Source organism: Leptodactylus fuscus, chromosome 8, assembly GCF_031893055.1.
Source record: "Leptodactylus fuscus isolate aLepFus1 chromosome 8, aLepFus1.hap2, whole genome shotgun sequence".
In the NCBI taxonomy this organism is placed as follows: domain Eukaryota; kingdom Metazoa; phylum Chordata; class Amphibia; order Anura; family Leptodactylidae; genus Leptodactylus; species Leptodactylus fuscus.
The window spans coordinates 85,827,085-85,843,640 of NC_134272.1; the positions used below are offsets into that span (position 1 = coordinate 85,827,085).

At 41.1% G+C, this 16,556-nt stretch overlaps 1 protein-coding gene across 3 annotated transcripts; it reads right to left on the bottom strand.

Moving 5' to 3' along the window:
• Window positions 1-835: 835 nt before the first annotated feature.
• On the bottom strand, window positions 836-7,534 carry HNMT (histamine N-methyltransferase). Of its 3 annotated transcripts, none has more exons than XM_075285641.1 (7): window positions 7,460-7,534; window positions 5,867-6,011; window positions 4,387-4,439; window positions 3,903-4,010; window positions 3,621-3,748; window positions 2,441-2,534; window positions 836-1,988 (listed from the first exon to the last, which is right to left on the bottom strand). In XM_075285641.1, exons 2-7 carry the CDS (start codon window positions 6,001-6,003, stop codon window positions 1,630-1,632), a joined length of 879 nt encoding a protein of 292 aa, XP_075141742.1. In that variant the 5' UTR covers window positions 6,004-6,011; window positions 7,460-7,534; the 3' UTR covers window positions 836-1,629. The 3 variants fall into 3 exon arrangements, with proteins under 3 accessions (XP_075141742.1, XP_075141741.1, XP_075141743.1); XM_075285640.1 differs by lacking the exon at window positions 7,460-7,534 and adding an exon at window positions 7,329-7,431; XM_075285642.1 differs by lacking the exon at window positions 7,460-7,534 and having other exon boundaries at window positions 4,387-4,434; window positions 5,867-6,005.
• Window positions 7,535-16,556: the final 9,022 nt, after the last annotated feature.

Here is a 16,556-nt window from a genome sequence, read left to right on the forward strand (position 1 = left end):
ATTAGGGTGGCATTATACTATGTAGGGGTCCGTATAATATGAGGGGAGGACTAAGGGTGCATTATACTATGTGGGTGACCACTAAGAGAGTCATATGCTGTGTGGGGACACCAATAGGACGTTATACCATGTGGAGGTCATTAAGGTGGCGTTATACTATGTGGGGGTCAGTGTGATTTAAGGGGAGGTCTAGGGGTGCATTAACTGTGTGTGGGGGGCAATAAGAGGACATTATATTGTGTAAGGGGGTCATACTATGTGGGGATAACTAAGGGTACATTATACTATGTGGGCGACCACTAAGAGAGTCCTATGCTGTGTGGGAGCAGCAATGTGTTATGTGCAGGTCACTACACTATGGGGAAATATACAATGTGGGGGAACTAAGGGTACATTATACTGTGTAAGGTGCAGTAAGGGAACATTATACTGTATGGGTCAACTATGAGGGCATTATACTGTGTGGGAAGACTATGGTGGCATTATTCTGTATGGGGAGCACAAAGGGGGCTTCATCGTTGTATGTTACACAGAGAAGGGCACTATTACTGTATAGGGGCACAAAGAGATGCCGATACAGGGCAGATGGATGCTGGTCCAACCACTAGGATTCCCATGATGTCTTGCTGTCCTGCCTGACTTGAGCATCAGTTGTGCAGGCCCTCCATTCTCTATGGGACCACCACTCCATTCAGACAGAGATGCCAGGTACCCGCGTTCCCATGATCAGTGGGGGTCCAACTTATTCACTAATCCCGGTCATGGAGTTGGTCATGGACAACCTGAATCTTGTGCATTTTGACAGCGAGGTTTATCTAAAACCTTTTTGGCCATTAGTCACATTTATTAAAAATCCTCCATTATTCACAGTAAAAACAACAAACTAAAATAAACAGCAGGATTAACGAGACGAGCGGCGAGGCGCGAGCCTTTCCAGAAGCACTTGACATGGCGCCGTGACCCAGAGATCTTATCGTGTGTTTGTTAATACAACCGGCCCGCACAAACCGAGTGACTCATTAACAAAGACGAAACGAAGAAATCGGGACTAGCTGGTAGCGGAGCTCGGGATGTGAGAATTGTTATTCTTCAGGTCATCGTCACCTGCTACATCAGGTAGTAAAATGTAAGAACCGCAATTAGGCGGTTATGTCATCTACGTCTTAAGTTGGCCACTCGACTCGTAGTTTGCAAAAACTTGACTAGGATTATTGGTGTTGACTCAACAGCTGACACCAGTTTTGGGCACAGACAGTGACCAAAAAAAAGTTGCAAATCATAACATAACAAATTTGCAAAAATTTGCAATACTTGCTGAAGTTTTAAGTAGTTACAGTCCTGCCCCCCCATGTGACCTCTAAGAAAAAACGGTAGCCTCGGAGGGACCGGTGACAACACTGACACGCCACCGGTTCCATCCTAGTGGCTTCTGATTGGTCTCAGTGGTCATGTAGGGAGGAGTAGGACTCCTGGCAATGGTTCTGGATTCCGCTATATCAATGGCCACCACGGAATCCATAATTTTGACCTGGCAATTTTTATAATTGGGTCGTTCAAAAATATTAAGACTGATTCAAGGTTGTCAAAAGTGTAGGATCCTCGAGACCAGTCATGGACTCGCTCATTTAACTAGTCACTCTCCACCACTATAGCGCTGAGATTATTATTAAAAATGACCTTCTCGTTTTTTACCGAGCTGCATCCGGGGCTCTTGAGATCTTGGAAGATTTCCTCTCTCAGCTCACAAGGGGCATTTTTGTTAAATTCACAGGTCTCTGTTAGAAAATCCAGCAACAGGTCCCCGTTCTTGTCCCCGTCGATGAAGCACTCTGTGATGTCCATGTCAGACGGCAGATCATAGCACTGGTGCTTTGCACCGTCTGCGCTCAGCATGTCTGCGACGTCGCCCGCCGTGATGTATAGGCAGAGGTCATTTAGGGGCAATCGGGATCCATACTTCTTCCAAAGAGTAGACCACCCACTGTTTCCTGTAAGGTGGAAGATGAAGAAGGACCATTATATGTCGTGGAAATAAAGTCCTCCCGAAATAGGAAGGGACCATCACATGACAGCTGCTCCTTCAGATCTCTAAGAATGGATCGGCTGTCACATGACAGCTGTTCCTTCCTATACTGATATCTTTAGATCTTCCAACTATTTTGCACTCTTTCTCTCCTCCTTATAATAAGATGTCTTATACATTGAGAGAACCTAAGTAAACAGTGACCAACAATCTAATGTCCATGAAGACGACCCAGCTCTCCCACCTTACATGGGGGGGGGACCAGGAATCAAACATCTTGGATTGTCACCCATCCAATCCCTTCTTCCCCAGAGACAAGCGGCGATAGAACAATCTGGAAGCTTCTTATCTCGCACTCTATATACATAACCTGTCATGGTAATAGTGGTGATACAATGTCATTTTTCAAAGTCTTACCAGATACAAGGATAATAAGAAGTTTTCCATCTGGCGCCAAAAGGCTCCTAAAGAACCGCAGAGTTGTTGGCACGTCTTTCACATAGTACAGCATCTGGAAGAATAAAGAACAGTAGAAATCTATGCCAAGGACATTACTGAAGGAATATTTCCACTTGCATACACTGGAATATAAATGCTGTCACTTCTCTTTCATGTTCTCTATTGTTGTAATGTTCTGTACTGGGCGCCATGTAATTCAGAATATTCTCTCCCAGAAACTAAAGACAGGGAAGAATCTAGGACAGAATATGGCGCAATATGTGAGGTCTAAGAAAGGCCTGCGATATGTCTATGTGGCCGCCACCTTTAAAAATGTGAGAATTTATACAAAATATATCATCTATGTATCCCACTCTATCTATCTATCTATTCCAGATCCCATCTGGTAATTAATTAGTTAAATGGGAGCAAGTGGGTATTTAAAAGAGGTTAAGAGGCTAACTCTCTCTTTCTCTGGCCTAGGACATAGCCTGCCTTTGTAAGAGATACATGTAAGCAAGAGTTTGTTGGATGTTTTGCTTATGAGCTGGCAGGGAGAAGCTCTTCAGCTGCTAGCTAGGGTTTAATGTTTAATAAGTCCTGGACAGGACATGATATTCTTTTGTTGCGTTTTTGGTCTATTTTATGTAATATATGAACCCTTATTAATATAAACAGACCCAGCTGACACCTATTTGTTTTTTGGGTCAGGTTTAGATTAAACAGACGCGTGTCCTTTGACCCAAACAAGTGCAATCCCAAGTATAAGCTCACACTGCAGAGGATAAATGGCTTTCCTAGTGTTGTGTTTATGGTAGTGGTAGTAGATAGTGAGCTTCATTGCCCAACCTGTACAGTGCTGCAGAATATGTTGGTGCTATATGAGCAATAGGAAATAGATGACTCATTCCTTATGGCCCAGGTGACTAATATACATCTACAGAGGCTTCTGTCTTGTTAGCAGTCATCAGTGCTGGGTATATATACACCCTACAGTATATACATCTGGGTGATATAACGCAGATTGGAGTATACAGAGATTTCTCTCTTAAAAGCAGTCATCAGTGCAGGATATATATATATATATATATATATATATATATATATATATATATATATATATATATATATATATATATACACCCTACCCTATATTCACCTGGATCATATGGATCAGATCGTACTTTCTTTCTGACTTCTCCTTTACTTGAAGCTCAAATTCAGAAGATGTTTTCTTGTGCCAGGTGAAATTTATATTTTCTAAACCCGGGGTCTTGGCAACGCGCTCTGAAACACATAGAGCAAAATCAGATTATCGCCATAAAACAAAGACACGACGACACGTTTCATTCTTCCAAAGTTCACAAGAAAGTGACACATTGACAAAAACTGAAAATGAGGGCAAAGAACATAAAAGAAGGTGCAGGGACAATACACTTACCCTTGTAGCTGAGGATCTGCTCCGAGCTGGGCTCTACTATATCAGTATTGATGGTGACTCCGGGGTAGCGAGCTTGTATTTTGGAGAAGATTTGTAAGTCTATTTCACCTAAATGTGCAATTTATAAGAAAGCATATGATACCAGATAATCTAATAAAGGATATAGAGTCTATCATGAACGGTAATGTGTTATTCTCTAAAGAGCTAGTGCCCCCGCAGGTGATGCAAAGTATTACAAGGTGATACCTCCAATCACTAAATATCTATTCCCATCTTTTACAATGCCGGCCTTGTTTAGCAAGCAAAGGAGGGCGCTAGAGAATGATTCCCCCTTCCTCATTAGCTAAGGCTCTGTTCATATGGCTGATTCGATGTTTCTGTCAGGATTTCCAGTATTTTTGAGGACAACCATAGTGAATTTTCACCTTCTGAATCTTGTAGTCCTTATGGAAACCACAATGTAAGGACCCTTTTTTGATCTTACCGGATCCACTTCCCACTCCGAGAACATTGATGGCGCTCTTTCCATCCCCTATACTGAGAAACAAACAGGATAAATAGTCAGTATATAGGACCTAATGCAAACTTTGTTATGGGACTTCCATCTCCTATGGGCTATTTATAATACTGGTGGTGCCTAATGTGGAAAAGAGATCAGTAGGCCCCCTTGAGCACCAGGGCCCAGGTACCACTAAGGCAACTTCTGGACCTCATAGCTAGATTGGAGAGACCATGGAACTTCACCAAGCGTTGCGTTCCCTTCATTGTTTACCATGCACAGCTCCACAAGTTTAATAGTGTCTGTACCCGGTATTGCTGCTCAGTACCATTAACATGAATTGGACTGAGCTGCTCTTAGTTGTAATACCAGGCACAGCCACTACTAAAACTATGGCGCTGGAGAGCTAAAGCCCTTCAATTTTCTGAAAGTCGCACTGGTTGTATATACAGGGTTCTCATACCTCATATCTATTGAGAGTCATGTTGATCAATTTACATTATTAACATTATATCCTATGCATCTGAGTAGACAGAGCTGCAGTATAAAGTAGGGTGGAGAGAGCCAGAATGACTAATGAGAACTTTCTTAGACTTCAGTCACTGATGTGGCCCCAAGTGGTCAGCACTGAGCAAATATATCAAATATAAGGGTCATCCATAGAGAAGCCTCAGCTAGAATTTTGTATTAAAGAGAGTTTTAGGGGCTTAGATATCAAAGCCCCTTTCTGATCATTAGGAGCCTGATCAAATTCTGATGACCTTTGGTGTGCTCAGGAACAGCACCATATATACTATGGCTGAGTATGGTATTGCAGCTGTGACCCCTTCATTACTCTATTAGTCCTGGAAGAATATTACATGTTATGGTCAAATGTAGTGCATCCTTTAGTACATCCTTTAATACTCTACCCTCCACTGATTTCAGCACAGTTAGTATTTTTTCTCCAGCCCCCACCATCCCTGAGTAATCTACTTATAGCATCTGATATATGAACTAAACTCCCTAATGTCTAGTGGGTGGTGTGAGATAAGAGCAGGGAAGGGGCGTGACTCACGGCTCTGACACTGTGGCCTCTGATTGGAGCGCTGAGTCACGCCCCCCTGCCTGACACCACCCACTGCCCTTTAGAGAGTTTAGTTATCATATCGGGCACCAAAACTATCTGCATTGATTGCTCAGGAACGGTAAAGGCTAGAGAAAAAATTCCAACTACATCAGAATCAGCTGCTTGGCGCTTATTAAGGGATGAAAGCGCTCGAGTTAATGGAGGTGATGAAAGGTCTTCTTTAAGGAGGACTTGGCTGCGTTACTAGAGATCTATGTACCAATCCTAACCACAGATCGTATTATATGAATGAGCGCTTACATTTAGGCAGACAGATCGTGTGAGGACAATGCATCTAGTGTTCTGGTATGTCGGTATTATTACTGTATATATTATAATGTAACGTGGGTGAGTTACCTGGACACGACATCTGGCAGTCTGCTCTCTATGAACTCCTGCATGCACTGGTGCTCGGTAGAATTCTGAAGGAAGAGGCGGAAAGACTCGACGTATCTGCTGTTGTCTGAGAGCAGGCTCCTCATTGCAGGCTCCATGTTTCTTCCTGAGCAGTGAGGAGGGGAGCAGAGAGTGAGGCGTTTCTTGTGTTTTTCTTGGCCTCGGTTCCTGTCTCAGAGCTGATCTCAAGGAGATTACTGCACGGCTATGAGGAGATGTCACCTGCAGATACAGCCGCTGCACATATGGATCTGCTCATAGGTCAGTGTATACAGCACCCTGTATACACTGACACCCCGGCTACTGACTCTGTGCTATGTGATACCAGGGGCAGGAGGGCATTAATATACACTGCAATATACAGTAACATTCCTATAGTCCCGTATACCACATACAAACCCTACTGATATGTGGAAAATAGGCCAAAAAACTCCAAAGTCACTTCAAGCTCCAGGGCCAGTGCAAAATCTGTAAATTACAGGAGCCGTGGTGGAGCATTAGACTATCCTGCCATATGGGGGCAGCACCTACGAAACACTATACAGGTATATATAGGGATCGTATAGGCACAGACAAGAGCTAAGAAGCCTGGCCGCGACCGGCAGCCTTCCACTGTGATTTCTGGGGATGTTGATCCTGGACGTTTAACCCTTAAAATGCTGCAGACAATAGCGACTGAGGCATCTAAGCCCTTACAGGTTCCTTCATTTAGACATCACACCGAAGGCTCTTGCAATGTGGGGTGCAGATGAGTTCCTAAGGCAATCCCTTAGGTGTGCTGTGTATATCCACACCCTCAAAACCACATATGATAGAGTATATGCGATCTCCTGCTTAAGTGTCCAGAACTTTCTAGATGCCCCAACCATCTTTTGTGGTCGCTGATCCGGTGCATTTGGTGGGAAAGGGATTATAAAAGTACCCAAGGTCTTGGGAATGTGCTGGAGGAGATGTTGGGGAGGACGGATGATGAAGGTTGTAGTTATACTCTCTCTGACCCACCCAAGGGCTGGAGAGCAAAATGTCAAACGTGGAAGCCCTTGTGGTTGAGGGGTGTTGACACCTCAAACCCTATATCTGAAAGCCACCATAGATATGACCCCCTGTCTACATGACGACGACTAGTCCTCTAGTAGTCATCACTGATTCTAGATTTTTGGAAGGACCCGCCACCAAGTAAAACTTAGTATCTCTGGCCCTGGTCTGCATTTTCTGCTTCACTTTGCCTCGTATGTGCAGGCGAATTTCCCAGAGAGCCCGGGGGTGGGGTGTGGGGAGCGCTGCAGGCAGGAAGGACGAGAGGGAAGGTCTATGATGTCCTCTATGTATTGTAGGATCCCTCCTGGGGTCGCTCTCACAGGGACATGATGTTGTCAGTCTAGCAGAAGACATGTTTGCAGCTCTCCTTGCGTCATGTACTCACCACCAGCAGCCGGGACTGGAATGTGAAGTTTCTGCAGCCTCGGCCTCTCCCCTCCCACATATTCTTACACACTGAGAGCCCAGGAAGTGACTGTCTATGGAACGAGACACCACAACAATGTCACATCTGACCTGTGTGTATGGAACGGGGTCATAGGAGTCCTATCCCGCCTCAGGATGACTCTGTCGCAAGACTGACCCCAGTCATGACCTTGACCCCGGTGTCCCTCTTAGGAGATGAATAATAGATCTGCATTAACCATTAGACATCACAGGCTTGTACTCTGATCATGTGACCACAGCGACCAATCACTGCTAGCAGCAATGACAGTCCTTCAATGCTAATGTGACATCATCGCCATGGTCTTATGAGGTCATGTCACTACATAGAGTTTTACAGTGAACTGCGTAATGCTTCATTTCTCCTGTGGTGGCGCTGCAGGGAAAACGGACACTTGGTTTTAGGCTAAGCCACAGAAAATACTTGTAGCAGGAGAATCTGTAGTCAGGAGCCTTCTAACAAAAAGGGATTGTCCAAAACCGAGAACATTGTCATAGTATAATAAGCAGAAATACAAGTCCGAGATCAACAACTGTGTAATATCAAGGGAAGGTGAAACCCTGGACAAGAGGACGGAACGTGCAACACCAGACCAGTAGTTATATTCTTGTATAAAGGAGGTAGTATTATAGTAGTTATATTCTTGTACATAGGAGCAATATTATAGTAGTTATATTCTTGTACATAGGAGTAGTATTATAGTAGTTATATTCTTGTACATAGGAGTAGTATTATAGTAGTTATATTCTTGTACATAGGAGTAGTATTATAGTAGTTATATTCTTGTACATAGGAGGTAGTATTATAGTAGTTATATTCTTGTACATAGGAGGTAGTATTATAGTAGTTATATTCTTGTACATAGGAGTAGTATTATAGTAGTTATATTCTTGTACATAGGAGTAGTATTATAGTAGTTATATTCTTGTACATAGGAGTAGTATTATAGTAGTTATATTCTTGTACATAGGAGGTAGTATTATAGTAGTTATATTTTTGTACACAGGGGGCAGTATTATAGTAGTTATATTTTTGTACACAGGGGGCAGTATTGTAGTAGTTATATTCTTGTACATAGGAGTAGTATTATAGTAGTTATATTCTTGTACATAGGAGTAGTATTATAGTAGTTATATTCTTGTACATAGGAGCAGTATTATAGTAGTTATATTCTTGTACATAGTAGATAGTATTATAGTAGTTATATTCTTGTACATAGGAGCAGTATTATAGTAGTTATATTCTTTTACATAGGAGGTAGTATTATAGTAGTTATATTTTTGTACACAGGGGGCAGTATCATAGTAGTTATATTTTTGTACACAGGGGGCAGTATTGTAGTAGTTATATTCTTGTACATAGGAGCAATATTATAGTAGTTATATTCTTGTACATAGGAGTAGTATTATAGTAGTTATATTCTTGTACATAGGAGTAGTATTATAGTAGTTATATTCTTGTACATAGGAGTAGTATTATAGTAGTTATATTCTTGTACATAGGGGGTAGTATTATAGTAGTTATATTCTTGTACATAGGAGTAGTATTATAGTAGTTATATTCTTGTACATAGGAGCAGTATTATAGTAGTTATATTCTTGTACATAGGAGCAGTATTATAGTAGTTATATTCTTGTACATAGTAGATAGTGTTATAGTAGTTATATTCTTGTACATAGGAGTAGTATTATAGTAGTTATATTCTTGTACATAGGAGTAGTATTATAGTAGTTATATTCTTGTACATAGGAGTAGTATTATAGTAGTTATATTCTTGTACATAGGGGGTAGTATTATAGTAGTTATATTCTTGTACATAGGAGTAGTATTATAGTAGTTATATTCTTGTACATAGGAGCAGTATTATAGTAGTTATATTCTTGTACATAGGAGCAGTATTATAGTAGTTATATTCTTGTACATAGTAGATAGTATTATAGTAGTTATATTCTTGTACATAGGAGCAGTATTATAGTAGTTATATTCTTTTACATAGGAGGTAGTATTATAGTAGTTATATTTTTGTACACAGGGGGCAGTATCATAGTAGTTATATTTTTGTACACAGGGGGCAGTATTGTAGTAGTTATATTCTTGTACATAGGAGCAATATTATAGTAGTTATATTCTTGTACATAGGAGTAGTATTATAGTAGTTATATTCTTGTACATAGGAGTAGTATTATAGTAGTTATATTCTTGTACATAGGAGTAGTATTATAGTAGTTATATTCTTGTACATAGGGGGTAGTATTATAGTAGTTATATTCTTGTACATAGGAGTAGTATTATAGTAGTTATATTCTTGTACATAGGAGCAGTATTATAGTAGTTATATTCTTGTACATAGGAGCAGTATTATAGTAGTTATATTCTTGTACATAGTAGATAGTGTTATAGTAGTTATATTCTTGTACATAGGAGTAGTATTATAGTAGTTATATTCTTGTACATAGGAGTAGTATTATAGTAGTTATATTCTTGTACATAGGAGTAGTATTATAGTAGTTATATTCTTGTACATAGGGGGTAGTATTATAGTAGTTATATTCTTGTACATAGGAGTAGTATTATAGTAGTTATATTCTTGTACATAGGAGCAGTATTATAGTAGTTATATTCTTGTACATAGGAGCAGTATTATAGTAGTTATATTCTTGTACATAGGAGCAGTATTATAGTAGTTATATTTTTGTACACAGGGGGCAGTATTGTAGTAGTTATATTCTTGTACATAGGAGCAGTATTATAGTAGTTATATTCTTGTACATAGGAGGTAGTATTATAGTAGTTATATTCTTGTACATAGGAGCAGTATTATAGTAGTTATATTCTTGTACATAGGAGCAGTATTATAGTAGTTATATTCTTGTACATAGGAGCAGTATTATAGTAGTTATATTCTTGTACATAGGAGTAGTATTATAGTAGTTATATTCTTGTATATAGGAGCAGTATTATAGTAGTTATATTCTTGTACATAGGAGTAGTATTATAGTAGTTATATTCTTGTATATAGGAGCAGTATTATAGTAGTTATATTCTTGTACATAGGAGCAGTATTATAGTAGTTATATTCTTGTACATAGGAGTAGTATTATAGTAGTTATATTCTTGTACATAGGAGTAGTATTATAGTAGTTATATTCTTGTACATAGGAGCAGTATTATAGTAGTTATATTTTTGTACACAGGGGGCAGTATTATAGTAGTTATATTTTTATACACAGGGGGCAGTATTGTAGTAATATTTTTGTACACAGGGGGCAGTATTGTAGTAGTTATATTCTTGTACATAGGGGGCAGTATTGTAGTAGTTATATTTTTGTACACAGGGGGCAGTATTATAGTAGTTATATTTTTGTACATAGGGGGCAGTATTGTAGTAGTTATATTTTTGTACACAGGGGGCAGTATTGTAGTAGTTATATTTTTGTACACAGGGGGCAGTATTGTAGTAGTTATATTTTTGTACACAGGGGGCAGTATTATAGTAGTTGTAGTCACACTTGGTAGTGTTTCATCAGATGTCAAATAAAAGTTCCCATTACTTCTGTCTGTGTGATCTGTCCCCATTTCCTCCTATAATAATGTCAGTGATTATTCGCACCTTGCTCTGTTCCGTATTTGTTCTAGTCTTTATGCTCCGCCTCCTCCACCTCTTGACCTTTGTACAATTGATTAGTTACATGAATAGTCTGGATGATGATTTTTCTGCCGCTCGCCGTCGGCTGGACACGTTGCTTGTGATTCTGTAATTACATATAGATTATTAGGTCTATTTGATTGAACCGGAGTGACGTAACGTAATAAACCTTTATACAGGGCGAGAATTAATTAGCACAGAGAAGTTCATTAACATTGATTGTCATCCCGAAGCCGTTCGCTGATATCATTTCTAATGGGCGATCGGCTTCTGTTTGGTGATTTGTCTCCTATTTATTCTATTAACACCTCAGACTATATTATGGCTGTCCAGTGATGGGGCCGGTGACCTCTGGGCTTATTATAGACTATTATGGGGTTCACTGGGGTTCCACCCAGAATGGGGGACAGAATCCTCAATTGATGATAGAACGCAAATGTGAACCCAGCTTTAGCTCAGGATCTTCAGTAGGAATCGCCCCTGCGCCCCTTGCCTGAGAAGCCCCGATTTACGGCAGGACCAGCGCTCGGTCTGAACAGCCCCCCGTCCTCCACAATCCTTTACAGGTTTCAGAATCTCGTCCAAATGTAATTTTGTTTCAATTCGCAAAAAAAAATAATTGATGGCAGCGCGGCCGTCCCTGCCAGATAATGTACGGCGCGCTTTCAGCCGCCCCGGAAGAAAGAACATTTTAATTTACAATAAAATCACACCTCTCCCTATCCTGATGAAGGATCAGCGGTGGAGTCGCAGGATAAGCTCGCGCGCTCCTCGTCTTCTCCCAAAACCTAATCCCAAGGAGACATTAGTAATAAGTAAATGCAGGTATTTGCTTGTGTCGGCTTGTTGGGGGAAACGCGTTACCGACCGACGCTATAATCACGTCGCATGTAATGGAAGAATATATAACTTCATTAATGTTTCCAGATGTGTTATTGAAGGCAACATGTGGGGGTCTGGCCGGGTCTGGGGGGCGCCTTACAGTATATGAAGGGATCACCCCCATAATAATAATTGTAAATGTATCAAATAAAAGAAAAATAACTGAATGGAATTATAATCGAAATTAATGTAATGGAGGAGATCAGTGCGTACAAGGAGGAATCGGCGATACAACTGAAACGCAGGAACAACAGCGACACCTGCTGGGCATAAGGGGCAGGGCAAGATGGGAATAATGGCTGTGTTATTAATAAAAGTATAAATAATAAATAATAATAATATATGATATCAACCATAATAGTAGTAGTAACAATAATACTAATAATAACATAACCAATATAAATAATTCTAATAATTGAAATAATAAAACCCATGGACTGAATAATAAGAATGTACAAAGTTGCAGAATTTTGCATTAGAAACTGATACATTTCATTGATGTGGAGCCTGATTCAGTAAGGACATATAGGCCACGTACTCTAACCATTCTGCTGTGATGTTCCTCTGTTATTCCTCCTGGAAATATACAAATACATTGACAACTGGGTGTTACCATTCGTCTTTATTAAAAGAGGTGTGCACAGACTAACAATAGCAGCGGTGATTGGGCAGACTGTGAAGGGACACGCCCCCTACTGGTAACAAACAGATACAATGTATCCATAACACAAGGTAGAGGAATAACAAAGATGCTCCAGAATCCGGGTGTATATAGAAACATCAGGGGACACGCGCTCTGTAAAGGGAATAGATTGCCAAGTTTTATTTCTTTATTAAAGCCAGATTGTTTTTCTAACCTGTTTTTATTTTGTGGTTGTGGTTTTTTTTTTATTATTTCCTGTACATGGTTATGGCGCAGCCATCTTGCACCTTTAGTGATCTGCTTTACAGCACAGTCATGGCCATCGGCAGCCATAGTCTGGAGCCGACTCCTTGAGGTCTATGGGAGAGTTTTCTAGACATGCTCAGTGCAGGGAGGGGGAGGAGCTAAGCTGTGACATCAGTAGTGTTATCTATAGAGGTGTTATCTTCTACTGTAATCCTGTCTATGATGTAAGTGAGGTGACTGCTGCAAAGAAAACCTCTACAGAATTGGCAAGTGCAGGTTTATTTTTATGCTTATTGGTCAGAGTGAGAATTGCAGTGTATAGTAATATTCTAATATATATATGGTGAAATGGAAATGGTAAAAAAAATCTTAATATGTTTACGCATAAATACTATTGCTACATATTGTTCTGCAAGTAAGTGGTTACTATCTAATAGTAGTGGTCAACATAAAGTGCTGTACTACTATAGTGTGATGATATAAACTAGCGCAGGAGCGGCGCAGCGCCATAGGGTGGTATAACTGTGTATATGGAAAATAGCAGAATCAATGAGCGGTTCTGTGCTGGGTAATCTCAGGGCTGTGCTGCTGCCACCTGCTGTTTGTTATGTGAACTGCAGCTTTAACAAACCACATTCTGCCACTTGCTTTTACCATTTTTTATCGAAAATTGTCCTCTAGGTATCTTTTGTATCATATAGTGCCCGCACCTCCTAACCATCCCAGATTCTGTGGGACAGTCCCAGAGTCCAGGTCCTGGCGCGTGGTCCCAGGATTTTCATGCTAAAGGTTGGCAGATGAAGAGGGACATTAAACTATGGTAGCAGAAGGAGGGGGACAATAAACTGGGGGGCATATGAGGGAAATATTAAACTTGGGGGGCAGATAGAAGAAGACATTAGTCTTAGGGGACAGATAGAGCGGGCATTAAACTGTGCGGGTAGATGAAGGACATCAAACTGAGGGCAACTGGAAGAGGACATTTTACGGGGGGAATCTGGAGGGGAACCTTAATGCCCCCTCTAGTTGCCCAAGTTTAAAGGGATTCTACCATTAAAACTTTTTTTGTGTGGATAAGACATCGGAATATTCTTTAGAAAGTCTATTCGTCTCTTACCTGTAGACGTGGTCTCCGCCGCACTGTTCCTTAGAAATACCGTTTTTTACCGGTATCCAAATGAGTTTTCCCGCAGTGATGGGGGCGGGCCCCAGCACTCAAACAGCGATGAGGGCGTCCCCACTGCTGCCAGAGAAGTGTCTCCAAGTGCTGCCTCCTTCTTCGTCCACCGCGTCTTCTTTAATGTCTTCTTCCGGTGCAGGCTCGTAACCTAGCAGAGCAGACTGCGCCGGTGCACAGGCCACGAGAAAATGGGAGCTAACAATACTGTGCAAGCGGCCATTTTTGCGTGACCTGTGCGCCTGCTCTGCTAGAAGTTACATTGAAGATGGGGGCCCAATCTATGGCCCCATCAGCTGTGTGGAGCATATTCTAGTACACAATACAGGGCAGGACTTTTTGGCATTACATCTCCTGCTCTGATGCTTCCGGCCCCCAGTCCTGAACCTGTCGTTCCTGTTCCGGCGGTGATGTACTGACACTGTCATGTGACCTCTCTTACTGGTCACCACTATGGAGGAAACTATAATGCAAAATGTTGAATAAATAAAAGTATAATAGTACCGAAGTGCAGGGAGCATATAGTACTGTGTGGGGGCCTCTGTGGAGCATATTTTACTGTGTGGGGCTATTGTTGATCATATTATACTGCGCAGTGGCCACTGTAGAGCATATAATACTGTGTAGCGGCCACATATACTGGGGGGGGGGGCGACTATGGAACATATTATATGGTGTGAGGGCCAATGTGGAGCATATTATATTGTGTGAGGGACACTATGAAGAACATTATACTGTGTGGGCCACTGTAAACATATAATACTATGTATGAGCCACTGTGCAGCATATTATACTTTGTGGGGCCCCTTCACTAATCACACATCTGTTTTATAGCATTCGTGCTCTATAAGTACAGTCTGTAATAACATCACATGGTGATTATAAAATAGATGTGCAAAAAGAGAAAAACAAGGCCCGCACATCCCAACCTTATACATTGATCTAGCGCTTCTCAGCAAATTTTACAATACAGAACATGAGGTTCTTTGTATACATATTGATCCATGTGCATAAGCCCACTAGCCACTTCACGGGCCATGTTTTTCTCTTTTTGTACACATATGATATAAAATAGATCCTGTGCAATGTAAATAGTGAAGGAGTCATAGCGCTCATAAAAGCACCGCAGTATCTTCAAACAGCTGATTACCCTAGGCCCCAGGTGATGGACTCCCACTGATCTCTTACATCTCTTAGATCAGGGATAGGGAACCTTTCGCTCTTCAGCTGCTGTGAAACTACAACTCCCAGCATGCTCCATTCACTTCCATGTGAGTTCCCAGAACAGCAGAGCCAGTATGCATGCTGGGAGTTGTAGTTTTGCAACAGCTGGAGAGCCGTACGTTCCCTACCCCTGTCTTAGACTGTTAGAATGTTGCAGATCAGTAACCTGTATACATCCCGGGCGCTGCTCACTCAGTTTGCATCGGGCCCACAAGACTTTAGTTGCGCCACTGATCATTGTACTGTATGGAGCATAACAAGCCATGGGCAGAAGAGGCCCTTTGCATTGTATGGGGGCATTATATGGGGTTATATAAAGGCTATTGTACTGTCATAAAGTGGATTTTATATTGCAGTGATGTATGGGAGACATTATACTATTTGAGGCATAAGGAGTCTTTATACTTTATTAGGGCCATTATATGTATGGGGTCACGTCGGGTATAGCTGCAAACTTCAAACTATGCAATGCAAAGATTGAAAGTTACCGAAAACCAATTTCGGGTGTTTTTTTTGCTTTGGCACCTTTTCTGAGGAAAACTCTGTTACTGAGTGACTTGTGCTGTAAAGGGGCCGACAAGATTCTTTTGACCATGAGCCCTGACACAGACCTGGAGCCGGCCCTGGCTATAAGACCTATGACGGTTCTGCCCTGATTTATTTCCAGCTTCTTACCACTAGATGGCAGCATTGCTCTGTCCACATGTAGTATCTGAATCTTATGAGATCTGATGATGATTAGAAGGAAGCACAACAAGTCTCAGCAGATATAATAGAGGCTATTGTACCAACATTATTAGGAATTCATGTGTACAGGTGACTCTTATAAGATGGGCAGGTCTAATCCTTGATTGACAGCTATCTCTGTAGGCACACTCCTACTAGAAGGGCTGACAATGAATCAGTGACTCCTCCCACTGGACTCCCAGAGGTTAAGTGACTACTAAAGTATATACAATAGTAAAACTATATATCAATCTGCTCGATTCCTCCTGATCTATAAGATGTTGCTGTCAGACTGCACGTTCATGTGACAGGATCCCTTTAACACCGCACGTTCATGTGATAGGATCCCTTTAAGACTGCGCCATATTTTTGATTCAGAAATTTTTGGTCACACACTCCAGCTGATAGGTAGCAGATTTCTATTTCTTTTTCCTTTTGATGCTTTTCGCTTTAATTTTTTGGAAAATGAAAAATAAAACTACAAGACGAGTCCGACAGCAAGCGCAGGAATAAGACGATATTTTCGGGAATAATCTCATTTCAGCCACAAATTCCCTTCATCTCTAATCAGAACATTTCTCAGTGGTTGTTCTCAGATTTGTCCACTAGATGGCGGCAGCGCAG